The sequence below is a fragment of the Prionailurus viverrinus genome, chromosome B4 (assembly GCF_022837055.1).
Source record: "Prionailurus viverrinus isolate Anna chromosome B4, UM_Priviv_1.0, whole genome shotgun sequence".
Taxonomy (NCBI): Eukaryota; Metazoa; Chordata; class Mammalia; order Carnivora; family Felidae; genus Prionailurus; species Prionailurus viverrinus.
The window spans coordinates 85,417,638-85,435,117 of NC_062567.1; the positions used below are offsets into that span (position 1 = coordinate 85,417,638).

At 33.9% G+C, this 17,480-nt stretch overlaps 1 protein-coding gene and 1 non-coding gene across 5 annotated transcripts in view; both read left to right on the forward strand.

Moving 5' to 3' along the window:
- MON2 (MON2 homolog, regulator of endosome-to-Golgi trafficking) overlaps positions 1-16,861 on the forward strand; it is a 119,777-nt gene extending 102,916 nt beyond the window's left edge. For all 4 annotated transcript variants that reach the window (XM_047865426.1, XM_047865427.1, XM_047865428.1 and 1 more), the window contains 5 exons: positions 2,250-2,310; positions 3,643-3,766; positions 6,052-6,259; positions 9,152-9,234; positions 15,505-16,861. In XM_047865426.1, the coding sequence (XP_047721382.1) occupies positions 2,250-2,310; positions 3,643-3,766; positions 6,052-6,259; positions 9,152-9,234; positions 15,505-15,668 (640 nt within the window). In that variant the 3' untranslated portion in view covers positions 15,669-16,861. The remainder of the gene's footprint in view (positions 1-2,249; positions 2,311-3,642; positions 3,767-6,051; positions 6,260-9,151; positions 9,235-15,504) is intronic.
- On the forward strand, positions 11,572-11,702 carry LOC125171444 (small nucleolar RNA SNORA38). Its single transcript, XR_007154349.1, has one exon. It is a non-coding gene; the product is annotated as a small nucleolar RNA SNORA38 (small nucleolar RNA).
- Positions 16,862-17,480: the final 619 nt, after the last annotated feature.

Sequence of the window (17,480 nt, forward strand, 5' to 3'; positions counted from 1 at the left end):
CACTTTTTGAATGTACCATGCAGAGAGAACTGACAAAAAATACAAATCATACTTTATCAGTTATTTTATTTCAACTAAATATTTGTGAAGATAATTTTTAAAATTACCTCCATCTTAGAGAATTAAGGATCTTATATGGCCTGTTTCTACCTGCAATATTCACCATCTCTACTTATAATTTATAGGTAAACTGTGTTAATCATCAGTTTTTTAGAAGCTCAACCAATTTTTTTGATATGCTCAAAGTGTTTAGTAAGGATACTAACTATAAGTTAAAAAAAATAACCATTAGTTTGAGTTTTGAGACCAGAATACTTAACCTATGCATCATCAAATAATTTCCTGATTTTTTTGATCGCTGGAATTAGGAGTGAACTTTTGAGTTTCTGACTTTGTATGCTTTCTTTTCTCATAAAATATTTTAAGATCCACTTCAGTGTTTGATACATGATCCCTGTCACATTTATATTATTACTGTCTGTTCCTAATAAGCTTTTTTTTTTAATTCATAGTCAGCCCATCCTCAGTTACCTCCACCATTATCACCATTTTTTTTTGTATCACTGAACACTTATATTACTTGATTATATATTAGAATTAAACACAGCTTTTATCTCCAGAGATACAGATAGGATCTGTGAAGCTACATTAGTTGTAGCAGTTATGAAATTCCCAGCATTGGTTCCAGTTTGGGTACATGTCATTAAAATTTTTCCTGTAGTTTCCTACTAGCAGATTATAGAATTAGTCTAGGACTTGCACACCAGAATGCAAGTTTCATGCAACAGAGACTAAGTGCATCTTGTTCACAGCAGGATCTTGAACACCATCTTGCTCAAACTCAATGCTGTGTATATGCTGTATATGGTACAAAGCATCTGATACTCAATAAATATTTGTTGAATGAAAAACATCTAAATCAAGTAAAGATCTGGTACCCATAACAGAGTACATGTGCACGAGTGCTTGTGTGTATTCTAATACTTATAAATAGAAAAACCAAATAATGCTAGAGCAAAAATAGCCCTAGATACAAAACTGTATATTATAACTCTAAATCTAAGATAACACTGCTTTTACATTTACAACATGAAAGAGAAGAATTTAGGCTCAAATACCAGAGAAGTTTAGGGTCAAATTGCGGCCTTGTCATTTGCTTACAGTACATTCTTGGTCATTTTACCAGCATTCAAATCCTCAGTTTCCTCTTCTGTCAACTACATGAGGATAATACTTGCTACATGTGGTTACTCTGGGAACTTATGAAATAATACAAGTTAAAGCTCTTAGTACAGTGGCTGGCTTTGTAATTTTTTGCTGTCATTACTGTAACATCATGAACATCTTATTCTCAGCTGTTTTTAAGTAAATATTTCACTGCTTTGTAAGTTTAATACCATTTTACTGCTCATTCTAATTAGGAGCCACATGGTTTAGAATTCACCTTGGTTCTCTCAGAATAACTGATTTCCATTGATCTTGCTGGAATAATTTTCTGCTTTAGAAAGTCTGAATCAGCCCTGTTTTGTTTTAGATGTTCTCTATCTTTAATGTAAAGATCTTTAATACATTATGTTTATTACAAATTAGTGATTAATGGCCAGTCTCTGAGTGAATGGGTTCAGCAGATAACCAAGACTCTTTTAAGTCACTGGCAGTGTAAGTGAATTCAGGTATCCTCAAAGTAGTAATTTTTTTTTTTAAATTTTTTTTTTCAACGTTTATTTATTTTTTGGGGGACAGAGAGAGAGCATGAACGGGGGAGGGGCAGAGAGAGAGGGAGACACAGAATCGGAAACAGGCTCCAGGCTCTGAGCCATCAGCCCAGAGCCCGACGCGGGGCTCGAACTCCCGGACCGCGAGATCGTGACCTGGCTGAAGTCGGACGCTTAACCGACTGTGCCACCCAGGCGCCCCCACAGTAGTAATTTTTGTTGTAGCTGCAGATGATAGTAATACTCTCACTTTTTATTGTTTTTTTCATTCATAATACTGAAAGGAGTTTAATTTTACAGATTTTATTTAATTCAGGATTGGACCAAGCATTTTTTGTAGTTAAGAAATTCATGTTTGTAATTGGTATAGTCCTTATTATACTAATAACTTTAATTAAAAATACTGTTCTTTTAAATAAATGGTAATGTCTAACCTGGGTGAGAAAATAAATCCTTTTTGTCATTTGAATACTGCTTATTTCCAGGGAACATGTTACTTTTAAAAATCAAGTGTTTTATTTGTTTATTTTTTAGCATACCTCCAGATAATCTCTCTATTCAAGAATTTCAGAGAAATGAAAGTATTGACGTTGAGGTGAGGAAGCTGTTTAAAACATTTTCCTGTAACCATTTGTGCAAACCAAATAGTAGAAATTTTGAAATTATGAAATTGCTAAAAAAAAAGTAGGGTTAGTAAGTTAAGATTGAACCTAAAAGCTTTAAAACTGTCACAGAGATTAAAGGTTGGTTCTTAAAGCACTGACATGATTTCCTTTTATTTGTTAGCTTTGTGCTGTGTGTATGTTGTCTAGATCCATAGTTGTGTCCATTCAATAATTTTAAAAAGTAGTTGATTCAGTAAAATCTCAGTCATTGAGCACGCATTTGAGAGTTTGTGCTACAGTTTGGCAAACCAGGTGTTTGTCGTTCAAACTAATCAATAAGTTGTTTAGATTTTTGTTTTTTGTTTTGTGTTTTTTTTAAATTTTTTTTTCAACGTTTATTTATTTTTAGGACAGAGAGAGACAGAGCATGAACGGGGGAGGGGCAGAGAGAGAGGGAGACACAGAATCGGAAACAGGCTCCAGGCTCTGAGCCATCAGCCCAGAGCCCGACGCGGGGCTCGAACTCCCGAACCGCGAGATCGTGACCTGGCTGAAGTCGGATGCTTAACCGACTGCGCCACCCAGGCGCCCCTAGATTTTTGTTTTTAACCAGCTGTAGATAGAGCCTCTCAAACTCTTGAAGCACATAATGAGAGCTTGTTAAAGAATATATTTTGTTGATGATAAATTGACTTTAAAGAAGTAGTTTTTTTGGTTATAGATTTTTTTGTTGGGGGTGGTGGTTTGATGATTTTCCTTTAAGCAGGATAAAAGAACTTTTAAGTAAATGAAGTAAATTACTTTAAAGTATATCAAAAAAGTATACGTATAAAATATTGCTTTTTGTCCATTTCTGTATTAAAACTCTTGTAAACTTTTCTTCTTTTTCATCAAAGGGCAAAATAACACATTATATATTAGAAATGAGCTATTTAACAAAAATGAATGTAATTTTCCTTTCTCTTTTGTCTCATTTATGGTTATAAAAAGTGATTTCAATCTTATTCTTAATTCTGTTTTGGATAGTTTATTCTAGCATGGATACATTTCATATAACATCAACATTTACTAAAATGGTTGCATAGTAAACAGTCTATAGTATTGACTATTTTGTAATAAATTTATTATTATTACTAAGACAAATGAGGGAAATGGACTACTCATCCTGTATGTTAACATTAAAATGTTTGTGTACTTCAAGGAAGATTCTTTAGCTGATTTTCTTTTAAAATAATATTTAGGTTTTACTCTAGATACTGTCATTTGAGTTGGTCTCTTCCAAGAAAAACAAAATGCATTTGAGTTTGCCTCTTTTGTTCTAGGTAGTTCAGCTTATCAGCACTGAGATACTACCTTATGCCAATTTTATTCCTAAGGAATTTGTTGGTCAGATAATGACTATGCTTAATAAGGGCTCAATACATTCTCAGTCATCTTCATTTACAGGTATGTTATTTTAATGATTTATTAAAAATGTTAGTATTGAAGTACTTTGGAAGAAGCTGACTATATAAATGTTTACTCCTGTGATTATGGTAAAATGTAAACTGGAGAATGGTTAAGGTAATTTCTAAGAACATGATAGAACATTAAGCTTTCTGAGGGGAAAATGTGAATATTCTGTTAAACTGTGCTAAGGACTTTGAAGAACATTTAAATGTGTGTAGTCTGGCCACTAGATGTCTCTCATACTGCTTACTTCACAAACTACAGCACTTCTTTTTCCCAGCCCAAACAAGTTTTAAAAGTGATGTGGTTAAGTGCAGATTTAACAAAAATAATAGTCTCAGAAAAAATAATTAAATACTACTTATATTAATACAGTCAACTTTTTATTATTGAGTATATAAAAATTTCTAGATACATTTTTATAAAATGTGTGTTATAAACAATATAATCAGATGTAAATACTTTAAGCTTAATAAGGATTACTGAGTTGCCATGTATACTTTTTCTAGCAGTTTCTGATGATACCTTTTGCCATTTATAGTATTAAATATACCAAGGTAAGGAAGGTATTTGGACATTTCTTCCAATGACTTTGCCATTGGACACAAACTTCTCAACTTTAACTTGGAGGGTTTTTTTTTTAAACCTATACATAGAAACATATACATAGAAACAGGACCAGGCTTCTATAAAGACCTAGGTTCCAGGGATCAGTTTTGGTCCCCACCATTCTTAAGTATGACCTGATAGCCAAAGCTTTCAGAGAAAATCTTTCAACATGAAAGAGAAAAAACAAATAAAGAGGGAGTAAAAGAAACTGAGAGGAAACAGATAAAATTCAGAGCCATAAAAACATTACTCCAAAAAAGCACAATTATAATTAGGATGTTCAAAGAGATAAAAGATTTATATTCATGAAAAAAAATACTGTTAACAGGGAGGAATCAGAATAAGAAGAAGCTCATAGAAACTAAAAATGTGACAGCTGAAATAACAAGTCCAGTGAAGGGTTACAAGAAAATATAAGGAGGTAAACCAGGAAGTAGAGAAAGACAAAAAGTAGACAACATTAAGAAGAAAGAAAAAATGAATCCGAGGGGTCTAACATCTGACAATAGGTCTTCCAGAAAGAGAAAATAGAGCAAAGCTAACAGAGGAAATTATTAAATACATAAACTGAAGAAATCAGTCTCCAAATTAAAAATGGCCACTCAGTGACCAGAACAGTGAAAGAAAAAAGATCCACAAGAAGGCATGTTGTTAGGAAATTTCAAAATACCTGGGATAAAGAGAAGATTCTACAAGATTTCAGAAAGAAAAGAAAAAAATCCAACACAGAAGAATTGTATCAAGAGGACATTGGACTTTTCAGTAGCAGCACCGTATGCTAAAAGACGTTGATGAAGTACTTTGAGAGTTAGAAATGGAAAGGATTTTTAAGAAGGAGTTTTAAATGTGGGCCCATTGTTGGCAGAGTATAAGTGTAGAATGGTAATTTTCAAATGTCAGCATGTAGTATAATCAGCTGCAAGGGCAAGTTATTGCTGGACTGTACTCTCAGAGTTTCTGATTCAGTACGTATGGGGTGGGATATGAGAATTTGCATTTCTAACGAGTTTTCTGGTGATGTTGATGCTGCTAAGGAACAACTCTTTGAGTACCACAGTAAAGTAATGATATTTTCAGAAATGCAAGTTCTCAAAAATGTTACTTCCTATTCAGAATAGTCTTTCTGAGACATTCTAGAATGTGCTCCATGAAAACAAAGGAGTATGCCAAGGAAATGGAAGGCATGGATCTAGGAAGCGGGGTATACAATAAGAGAATAAAAACAATTCCCAGGCTATGACAAAGACTAGTTCTAGGAGATAGAGGGACAGCAGGTCTAGAGAGCAGCTAGTCCAGAATAGAGCTCAGGTCTGGCTCTAGAAAGATGTTGCTAAGAGGAAAGTAGGAAGGGAGGGAGGAAGAAGAAAGAAAGAAAAATCACAAGGTTGACCTTGTGGCAAACCATTGAAAAGTATTTTATAGTGCTGTCAAAGAGTATGAAAAAAAACAAGACAAGAAAAATACTAAGTAGAAACAATGAGAGTTGACAGTCTTGCCTTGTTTTTGATCTTGAAAGGGGGAAAATTGTTATATACATGCTGTTAGCTGGAAGGTTTTCATAGATGCTCTTCATCAGTTGAAGAATTTCCTTCTGTTCCTAGTTTGCTAAATTGTTATCATTAAGGTTATTAATTTAACTTCCTATTAACCATCAAAAGTTGTTAATTTTACAGAAGCAGAGATTGATATTCGTTTGAGAGAGGAATTTTCGAAAATGTGTTTTGAAACATTGCTCCAGTTTTCCTTCAGTAACAAAGTCACAACACCTCAAGAAGGCTATATCTCACGAATGGCACTCTCAGTACTTTTAAAGAGGTCTCAAGATGTACTTCATCGCTATATAGAGGATGAAAGATTAAGTGGTAAATGCCCTCTTCCAAGGTATAGATTTTATTTTATAGATGAAGGGAATATGCTGTCATAGTTATTAATTTAAAAAAAAAAAAAAAGCTTTGAGCACCAAGTTGTTTTTATAAGTGATGTGAATGTAACCTGAAGCTGTTTATAATTTTATTTATTTTATATGGTGTAAATATTTATAAGTTTTGCTGCAGATATATTTATGCATTTTATTTTGGGATGCTTTTTCAGACTCGTCATGAAGGTTAAGTAATATATGATATGTGTACCAAGTTTCCTTTTTGGATTTAAAAGAAAATTTTGAATTCTAAAATATGTTTTCTCAAGGATTTCTGGATAAGGACTTGTGGATCTGTATGAGCACATAGGTGTGGATCTCTCTAGAGAGAAAATAATTGATAAATCATACTCTGGGAACTTCCTAGTTAGTTTTACAATTTTTTTTAGATTTCTCTACAAGTCAGCTAGCATTTTAGATCTTCTTTTTATCTAGTTTGCTTAATTTAGCCCTTGTTCCTAAACTAATTTCCTTTCCACCTAGCCAAGCTGTGTCAGTGGAAGGGGCTCTAGGTCTTTCTGTTAAGCCAAAGCTAATCAAAGTTGGGATAGGAATCAGAATTCATCAAAAAATGTAATCATAAATTTGAGTTATGTCACCAATCTATTTTTTTTTTTATGTGGGAATTAGAGTTTAAAGCAAAACAAATGAAACAAAATAATATTGGAAGATAGAGTTATCAAAGTCAGGATAGAGTTTCAAAAATCATTATGGGTCCATCTCTTGAGGTACTATTGGAGAGGTAAATCATCAGCCCCAAATCTTTGTGCACATTCTTATTTACTTATAATAAATTTTTGGAGTTAGAATTACTTGTCAAAAGATAAAAACATTTTTGGGGCGCCTGTGTGGCTCAGTCGGTTGAGCGGCCGACTTCGGCTCAGGTCATGATCTCGCGGCCCGTGAGTTCGAGCCCTGCGTTAGGCTCTGTGCTGACAGCTCAGAGCCTGGAGCCTGTTTCAGATTCTGTGTCTCCCTCTCTCTGACCCTCCCCCGTTCATGCTCTGTCTCTCTCTGTCTCAAAAATAAATAAACATTAAAAAAAAAAAAATGGCTCTCTCAGGGAACCTGGGGGGCTCAGTCAGTTAAGCGTCTGACTTCAGCTCAGGTCATGATCTCACAGCTCATGGGTTCGAGCCCTGTGTTGGACTCTGTGCTGACAGCTCAGAGCCTGGAGCCTGTTTCAGATTCTGTGTCTCCCTCTCTCTGACCCTCCCCCGTTCATGCTCTGTCTCTCTCTGCCTCAAAAATAAATAAACTTAAAAAAAAAAATTAAAAAAAAAAGATAAAAACATTTTTAAAATTTATTTTAATGTTTATTTATTTTTGAGAGACAAACTGTGAGCAGGGGGAGGGGCAGAGAGAGAGGGAGACACAGAATCTGAAGCAGGCTCCAGACTCTGAGCTGACTGCACAGAGCCAGATGCAGGACTTGAACTCGTAAACCGTGAGATCATGACCTGAGCTGAAGTCAGAGGCTTAACTGACTGAGCACTCAGGTGCCCTAAGATAAAAACATTTTTAAAGCTTTTGATATGTATTCCAAATTGCCTACCAGAAATTTCTACCAATTTACATTCTCCCAGAAGTATATAAATGTCCTTTTCTCAGTTTTTAGCATTTTAAAATTATTTGCCATTTTATGATTTATTTTATCTTTTTTAAATTTGATGAATGAAAAATAGTTACATGGTAGTTTGTTTTTTTTTAAATTACCAATGCTTAATAGTCATTTGTATTTCTATTTTTAAGATCCACTATATTTTGAATTTCTAAAATATAAATTATACCTCCTCGTATTCAGATTTATATATAAAAACATTCCAAAGACAGGTGTTAGTAATTTGGTTATGGGCATGATTGAAAATTGATTTATCATAATCTCTGAAGTATACTTGGAAAAGCAGTAATAAAGTTGCTTTGCTTGGAATATTTTTATTTACTAGATTATAACATATTATTTGACTTCAGAAAGCAGCTTTTCCTTCATTTTTCATGTTTTTAGTGTTTATTGCTTTTAAATTGAGTCTTACTTATAGTTGTCCTATAAAGTATTGTATCATCCTGTGTTTGATGCAGCATCATTACATTATTTTCTAAAACTACATTGCAACACAGTAACTTCTTCTATGCTTACAAAGGGAGGCTTGAAATAGTACTCTGTCATAGTATTAGAAAAATTTTTTCTGCAGAATGAAAACACAGATTGGTGTCAGCAATGAGGGGAAAGGGAGGAAACTATGTAGGGATAAATAAGGGAATGAAGCTACTCTTGTTCATCCTTTACTCCCAAGTTCATTCTTCATTACTGATGTCTCCAAATAGGAGACACCTTAGGATTAGTTTTGAGCATGTTTCTTTTTGTTGTATTAGAAAATCAAACAAGTACTATTATAATTTTAAATGTTCTTTTAACAGCATGATAAAATATGTGCCAGGAGGTAATAGTGGTTTTTATTTCCATTTAAGCTTTGGCAAATCCCTTTTGGTGCTAAGTAGTTAAAAAGAAAAAAAAACCATTTTTGTAGAGAAGCCTTAAAAGCATATATTATAAAATGTCTTAATGTTAAATAATTATATGAAATATTTTACAATTATCTTACAAATTTAGATTTGCCTGAATAGTTTGCCTCTCCCTCCCTTTGAAATTGATAACTTATGGTAAAAATAACTATAAATCTTATTTGCACGCTGAAGTATATGTTAATAAAATATTTTAATAAGAATTTAAAACTAAAATTAACTTTGTATTGTGTTCAGTATTTTTCCAAAATATATCTATTTGTATAAACCTAGTAAACACACATGGCATATCTTAAAATCATGATGGAAATAATTTCCCATCTGTTTTTTAGGCAACAAGTAACAGAAATTATATTTGTTTTAAAAGCAGTCAGTACTCTCATTGATTCACTTAAGAAAACTCAGCCTGAGAATGGTAAGTGCTTAGAAACTCAGTTATTCTAAACTCATAACATTTATGTTCTATTTCTGATGTACTTTTCTATTATTAAGTTAACTGAATTTTAGGAACATAACAACTGTTAGACTTCCTTTTTCCCAGTCCTTATGACAGCAAAGCATCAAGTCCATTAGGATGTCAATTAAGTAAATGTTTTAGCTTCTTAATACTAAACAACAGTTTGGCTTTTTTTTTTTTTTTTTTTTTTTTTTTTTTTTTTTTAACTAAGTTGGTCTGAAGTTAGGGTGTTGCATGGATAATTAGTATTTCGTATAAGTTTAATGTGGAGCATTACTGAGTTTTGGGTGGGAGTAGCCTTCATCCTGCATGTGTACTGAATTATGGTATAAGTATAAACTGTTCAACTTTGAATCATTTTATAGCCTTATCTCATTTGTTTCCCCTTTCTGTTACTCATCTCTCTTCTCTCCGTTCTTTACATTGTTGCTAGAAATGATTTTTCCAAAAGTGCAGCTTTGATCATTCATTTTCCCATCCTTGTAAAACAAAACAAAAAATTTTCATGTACCATTACCTACCAAATGCAGAGAGTACTATTGTCAGCCTCTATTAGGTTTATGCTTTATTTCCACTAGATTTCACGTATCCTGTTTCCCACCAAACTAAAATTTTCAGTCTACCCAAGTTTCTCTAACCTTTTGCTTATTTCATTCTCCTACCTATGTCTACCTAGTTCAAATACCACTCCACTTTTTAACCTTGTTTTTAATCTTTAGTGGTGAATGATTTCTCTTTTTATTGAACTCGTAGGTAGTTCGTGTGTACCTTTGTCCGAAGGTACTCTATATGTATTACTGTTACACATATAGATGAATCTGTCACTTCCCTTAACTTGTAAACTTCTTGAGAGGCTTTTTGGGCCATATTTTGTTCTATTTGAATCCTCTACAGCATTGCTACTCAAAGTGGTTTGTTTGAGGATAGGATAAAGAGCTGGCATATTTGTGTCACTAAACAGTGGTTTAGTTGACATTTTTTATACAACAAGAGTTTGTTAAAGAAGGAAGTGTGTTGATTTACATTCTGGCCCAAGCACATTAGCAGACTGGCACTTTACGCAGCATTACTTTTAATACCCAAGAAGAAGGTTCCTAATAAATGCCTAATAAATGAATCATAGGATATTTGTTCCTGGCAATTATTATGTAATAAAAGTAAAGACATATTTTTTCATTTTCAAAATTTGCCCACTAATACTTTGGCCTAGAAAGAGTGAGTATTTTACAAAACCTTAAGGAGTAATAGATTTGTACTTATTCAATACAAAGTGAGGGGGGTGGAATTTGGTGGTTTTTTTTTTTTTTTTTTTAAATCTTTATTTTTGAGAGAAAGACAGAGTGTGAGCAGGGGAGGGGCAGAGAGAGAGAGGGAGACACAGAATCTGAAGCAGGCTCCAAGCCCTGAGCTGTCAGCACAGAGCCCAACGCGGGGCTCAAACTCACAAACTGAGATCATGACCTGAGCCGAAGTTGGCCGATCAACCGACAGAGCCACCCAGGCGCCCTGGGAAGGGTGGAATTTATAAGAAAATTTTTGGAGCAATATCTTGACTTCATCCCATCAAATTCAAATTTGAGTTCTCATCAAAAATGTTCTGGTTGATATTTTAGAGAGAGAAGTCATGCATTAACTTCCTAGTGACCAGTAAAATCTTTATTAGATCATAGGATAGAATTGGATTCTTAATTCAAGTCTAAAATATATTTAAGACTTAAACAGGAAATTCTCCAATTCCCATGTTATTGCTATAGTATATTAAATATAACCAGTATATTTCAGTGCATAGTGCTTGCATTATTTTGTAGAATTTTTAGACAGCTGTCAAGAATTTAACCAAAATTTGTATAAAGGAAGAAAAGGGAAGAAAAACTCAGTAACTTTTTTTTTTTTTTCATAGCTAGTGGACCAAGAATAGGGCAGTGTAGTAATGGTAAATGATTTAACTTACTGTTAAAAATTGTCTAAGAGAGTTTGAATTGTGGCTCTGGATATATGAAGTGAAATTTTAAATTAAATGTAACCATAAATGAAGATGATATTGTAACATATTAGAAAGCTATGATAAGCTTCATTAAGAAACAGGAAAAAAGAAGATAACTAAGAAAAAGCCAAGCCTTTCCAGTGGAAATATGTTGGATTGCTTGTTGCCAGTCCAAAATTGTTTAAAACATTAGTCATTTGTGTTAGGGTTTTCTAGTGAGAGAGGAGGCATTTTTTGGAATTATTTTTAATTTGGGGGAATTTTGTTTTGATCATTTTACTTGATCTTTACTTTAAAATTTGTATAGGTAACCCTCCTACAAAGGCATGTCTGTAGTTCCCTGTCTTTGGACATGTAAGAATTGGAGGAAAAGAAATGTAGACTTGGAGAAGTCTGGGGCCAGCTTGCTCCATGCAGGCTCAAGATCAACCATCCAACAGAGAGAGAGAGAGAGAGAGAGAGAGAGAGAGAGAGAGAGAGAGGGAGAAAATAGAATTTGAATAGCTAGTAACCACATACACATTTCAAAAATTCAAAAATATACAGGGAAAAGTTTTGAGATATCTTTATCCTATTTTATATCTGCCTAGTTCTTACCTCGCCATAGGTAACCATTTAACCATTTTTATTAGTTTGTGGATCTTTCCATGAGTTTATTACATAAATACAATATATATATATACTCCAGTATTCACCCAGTTTTAAACATAAATGAATATGCATAGTAGCCCCATATGATACCTACTGTCCTGAATACTCTTTCTTTTTCTCTGCTTCATAAAATTTGGAGATACTTCCATATCAATACATACAGCTTTTTCATTCCTTTTGATAGGTAAGCCCAAGATCTGTAGTGGGATTTTTTTTTTTTTTTAAGTTCATTTCTTTACTTTGGGAGAAAACACAGGTGGGGGAGGGGCAGAGAGAGCAAAAGAGAGAGAGACAGAGAACCCTATGCCAGCACAGAGCCCGATGCATAGCTCCAACCCACGAACCGTGAGATCATGACCTGAGCTGAAGTTGGATGCTCAACTGACTGAGCCACCCAGGCACCCCATATGTATGGTAGGTTTTAAAAACTATATTTTAAGAAATTTGAAGAGCCTTCCCTGAGTTTAGAATGTGATCTTAAACAGTGTATTTTTTTTTTTTTACATTTATTTACTTTTGAGACAGAATGTGAGCAGGGGAGGGGCAGAGAGAGAGAGAGAGAGAGAGAGAGAGAGAGAGAGAGAGAGACACAGAATCCGAAACAGGCTTCAGGCTCCGAGCTGTCAGCACAGAGCCTGATGTAGGGCTTGAACTCACAAACCATGAGATCATGACCGGAGCCGAAGTCGGATGCCCAGTCGGCTGAGCCACCCAGGGGCCCCCTTAAACAGCATATTTTTTTATTTTCCAGAAGTAAACCAAGAATTAATTTTGTCAGTTGACTCTCCACCTGGGGCAATATAAATAGGTTTCAATCTGTGCAACCTTTTTTTTTTCCCCAGTTTTTCTGTTGTTGCAAAATACACATAAAATATTTATCTTCAGCCATTTTTAAGTGTATAGTTCAGTGGTATTAATTAATTTCATAATAGTGTGCAACCATCACCATGATCTATCTCCATAACTCTTTTTATCTTGTAACTGAAACTCGACTCTCATTAAACAATAACTCCTTATTCCCCGCTCCTCCTAGCTTCTGACACCACCATTCTATTACTATGACTTTGCTCTCGGTATCTCATATAAGTTGAGTCATAAAATACTTGTCTTTTTGTGATTGGCTTTATTGCTTAGTATAATGTCATTGAGTTTCATTCATATTGTAGCATATTGGAGAATTTCCTTTTTAAGGCTGAATAATATTCCATTGTGGTGTGTGTGTGTGTGTGTGTGTGTGTGTGTGTGTGTGTGTGTCTGTGTCTCATATTTTCCTTATCCATTCATCCATTGGTAGACACTTGGGTTAATTCCACATTTTAGCTATTGCAAATAATGCTGCTATGAATGTGTGTACAGGAATCTCTTCAAGACCCTGCTTTGTTCTTTTGAGTATATACCCAGAAGTAGAATTGCTGGATCATATGGTAGTTCTATTTTTTGTTTTTTGAGGAACCACTGTGTTATTTTCCACAGTGGCTATACCATTTTACATTACAACCATCAGTGAACAAAGGTTCTAATTTCTCCACATCTGCACAAATACTTGTGTTTTTTTAAATTTTTTGTTTTGATAGTAGCCATTTTAATCAGTATGAGTTGGTATCTCATTGTAGTTTTGATTTGCATTTCCCTTATGTTGGCGATGTTGAGCATCTTTTCGTGTACATTATTGGCCATTTGTATACATTATTGGCCATTTGTATATCTCCTTTGGAGAAATGTCTATTCAAGTCCTTTGCCATTTTTTGAATTGAGTGGTTTTTTGTTATTGTTGAAGTCCCTTTGTTTACACCTCTATGATCAGAAGCAGCGATCAGAGCACAGATACCCAATATTTGGAGGATATGGTCTTTTTGCCCACTGTGGCCTGCTGCAGGCAAGCTGCTCCAGGAACACGTGCACAGCTGCCTACCACATGGCTAGGGGTGAGGGATGGGTAGCTGCTACTGTGCTAAGAGCTGAAATTGACCAAAATTAACCACAATATACTATCCAAGTCTACCTCTGGAAGTTGCAAGCCTTCAGTAGACTCCAGAGTTCCAAAATAGTTGTATCAAGCCGATTCTGCCAATACAATTGTTGTCTAGGTGGGTAGACAGATTCCAGGTACTTCCTCTCTGCCATTCTTCCAGAATTCTCTCTGTGTAATCTTTTGTTAAATGATTAGTGGAAAGTTTCATAGAAGACAGCTGGAGCAGACTGTTTAAAACTTCTCTTTAAACTGTTTGTTTTCTGTTAAGCAAGGAAAATTCTTTTTACAAATGAGATCTCTTATGGATTCCCAAGATATAAAAAAGATAAAAACAGCACTGGCCTGAGTCCCTCCTTCACCATTACCCATCCACTCCCCTCCCTTTTTCTTTTTCCCATTTCCAATCTGAGGAAGCCTCTGTTTGGGTGAAGAAGGGATTGCATGAACAGTTCAGCATTTCCCAAGATTTGTACTCAGGAATGAATATTAATGATGATGAGTGATGTCAGTAGATATTGAATGTAAAAAAAATCCCATAATCAAATTAATTTTGGAAATCCTGGATTAGATAAAGTTAAGCCTCTTTTTTACTGCAAGTTTTTAATAAATTCATGTGAATTATGAATCCCCCAAAAGGAAGATAATATATACAACTTGTGCCAAACTTCCCTGGTCATTGTTTTTATAAGAAGTATAAGAATACTAGTGTAAGAAATGCATTCCTTTATTCTCCAACAGAAGCTGAGATAAAGAGAATTGGAGTGAAAAATAGAATCAAAGTTCCTTGTGTATAATATAGTATCTTTCTTTTATGCTAGACTGCCTCCTAGATTTGAGACTTGTTTCATAGTGTCGTATACATATACTGTGTAACAAAATCTGTCAGCTGGTTTTGTTGCGTATTGCACGCTCAGCAATATGCACAGCATTTACAGAAAAATAGACATGTAATATGTGATCTCAGAGTATAAGGAAATTATAAACTAAATGGGATGTAACACTTTTTCCCATTCACCAAATAGTGTTCAACTGCACTACTTGTTGGTGACAGTAGAGAGGAACACGGACGTGTCTCTTCACACTGAAGTTTAAATCTAGTGATATCTGTTAAAGATTAGGAAGCAGTACAAGAGAAGAGTGGATCTTTGGTCACTTGAAACTAAAATCAGTATCAAGGACATTACTGGGGAAACCATTTAAATATTTATATTTTTAGCATACAACTGCATAAGAAATTGAGTTGTTTTCTAATTCTAATTCTTCTTGAAATATGCACTACATTGTCTGGCACTTACACTGAAAATGACAGAAGTTTGAATTCCAAGTTACTTTGTTAGCTTCCAAGGCCTTCACAAATTGAAGTATCATTTAAAATGGACTTTAGCACATTCCTTGGTATGGATGACTCTGTACTCTGACCATATGTTTCCCCCTCATATCTTACTCGATCTATCGGGAAGTCTTCCAAAGATTAAAAAAGAAAAGGGTATAAGCTTGTGGAATCTCCATATTGGGGGATTTTTTTCTTTGCCTTGTATTTAAAGGATTGTGTTATGTTAATTGGATAATCTCTGCTATTTAAATACACATGTTTTTGAGATTTTATACTTTTTAATTGCAGTTGATGGAAATACCTGGGCACAAGTGATTGCTTTATACCCAACTCTAGTCGAATGCATCACCTGCTCATCTGCAGAAGTCTGCTCTGCACTTAAAGAGGCACTCGTTCCTTTTAAGGATTTCATGCAGCCACCAGCATCCAAAGTTCAAAATGGAGAATCTTGACCAGCTATAATAATTTTAAAGAAGAAAGATTATCTAAAGACTGTTTGATCCTCAGTGAGTCTTCTATGAGAAGGACATTTCTTACTACCAATAATTCTTGGCAGCTGTTGTTCGCCTCCTTTAAATTGTACTTACCTGAGTTCAGTAATTCATATTACAAGCTTACATGTCAACAAAGGCTCCTGAGTGAGCAGCGGTGGAAGCCTTTAGTAGGTTAAACTGATGGAGAGTTAGTACTGCAACATACCTGCTACTGTATCTTCAGTTGGTGATTTAAAAGTGAGCTTATGTACAGTTTGTGGTATATGTGTTAATGATGTACTTTTTAAAAAGAAAGAAAAGATATTTCATTCAGTCAGATTTATTAGGCTGGTGTTTTTGCACCCTTTTTCAAGTACAAATTGTACTAAAATTTTATGCAAGATGGTACTGTAACATTCCATATTATCTATAACCAGCCTTTGTAAACAAAGGGAACTGATAAACTTGTGTGTATAATAAATGGTACAGTTCTGTATAAAATAGTTGCATTTATTATTTAAATTTTTAAAATATTGATAATGTTAAATGCTTGAAGCTGTATTTATTATTAATACAAAATTGTTTGCTTTCATTTTTACTTATAATTTGCCTTCTTAAGCGGCAGGTATGCTTACCATATGATCATGCAGTTATCTTTAGTGCTTATTTTAAATGTATTTACTAGTGACTATTAAACATCTGACCAGAAAGGTCATGTGAACACAGCAGCAAATAGTTTATGATTTGCTGATTTTGCAACTTTGAAGTATAGTTATTAGCTTAATACATTGGGATATATTGTAGCATTCTGACTCCGTCATACCTCATTTCTTTAAATATCTTTCCCAGCTTTCACGTAAGTCTGTTTTTATATTTGGTGTTTGGATTTTAAAGACTTTTCATATTATATTTCTACTGATTTTCTTTTTCTCACTGACTAAGCATTTATCACTGTCTTTGAATTATGATCCAGGCAAGATGATTCCAGATTTCCTAAATTTTGCCTGTGAAGTTTTGTTCATTTCAGTGCTTCATTTTGTAATGTCTTCTCAAGAAAAAAAATAACTATGCCAACCCATAAATATAAAATGTGTGTGTGTTCTAAAACAATGAGAAATGTATTTTTGGAGACAGTGAAGCATTTAGAAGTACAGTAAACTTTCTGTCATGGAGTGAATTGCTAATTTTGTTTCACTTTTCTATCTTAGTGAAGAAGAAAAATGCTCTTGAGTACATTACTTGTTTCTTAAAAAACTAACCTAGCTTACTGTATTTTTTATTTAATGGATTGTGGTATTATCATATTAGTTACATTTGCATAAACATTTATGTGAAGACACAAAGATGTTTAAAACAATGATTAAGAAATCATAATGGTTTCAGTATTATGTTAGTGTGCTGGAAGTCCTTTGATTTTAATAGAATTTATACATTGTAGTCTCTCCAGAATAATTATAAAACTAGGAGAAGATATTAGAATTGAGTAATGAATGAGATACAATTTTGAGGCTGTTGTAATTGTGAAATTATTTAATTTGCACTATTATCTGTAAACATGGTAAGCTTTTATCGAGGAGATATTATTTTTATTTACATGAATTAATGAATTTCTATTTTATAATTTCACCTAAAATTAGGGTAAATTAATATGGCATTTCATAGATTCTGTCTTCAGCATTTTCCTTAAAGTTGTAAAAAAGAAAATACCAAGCTGTGTATTCAGTTTATTTCCTATATTTGGATATGTTACATTGGGAGTTAGAAAGATCTGCGTATCATTGATAAAGTACT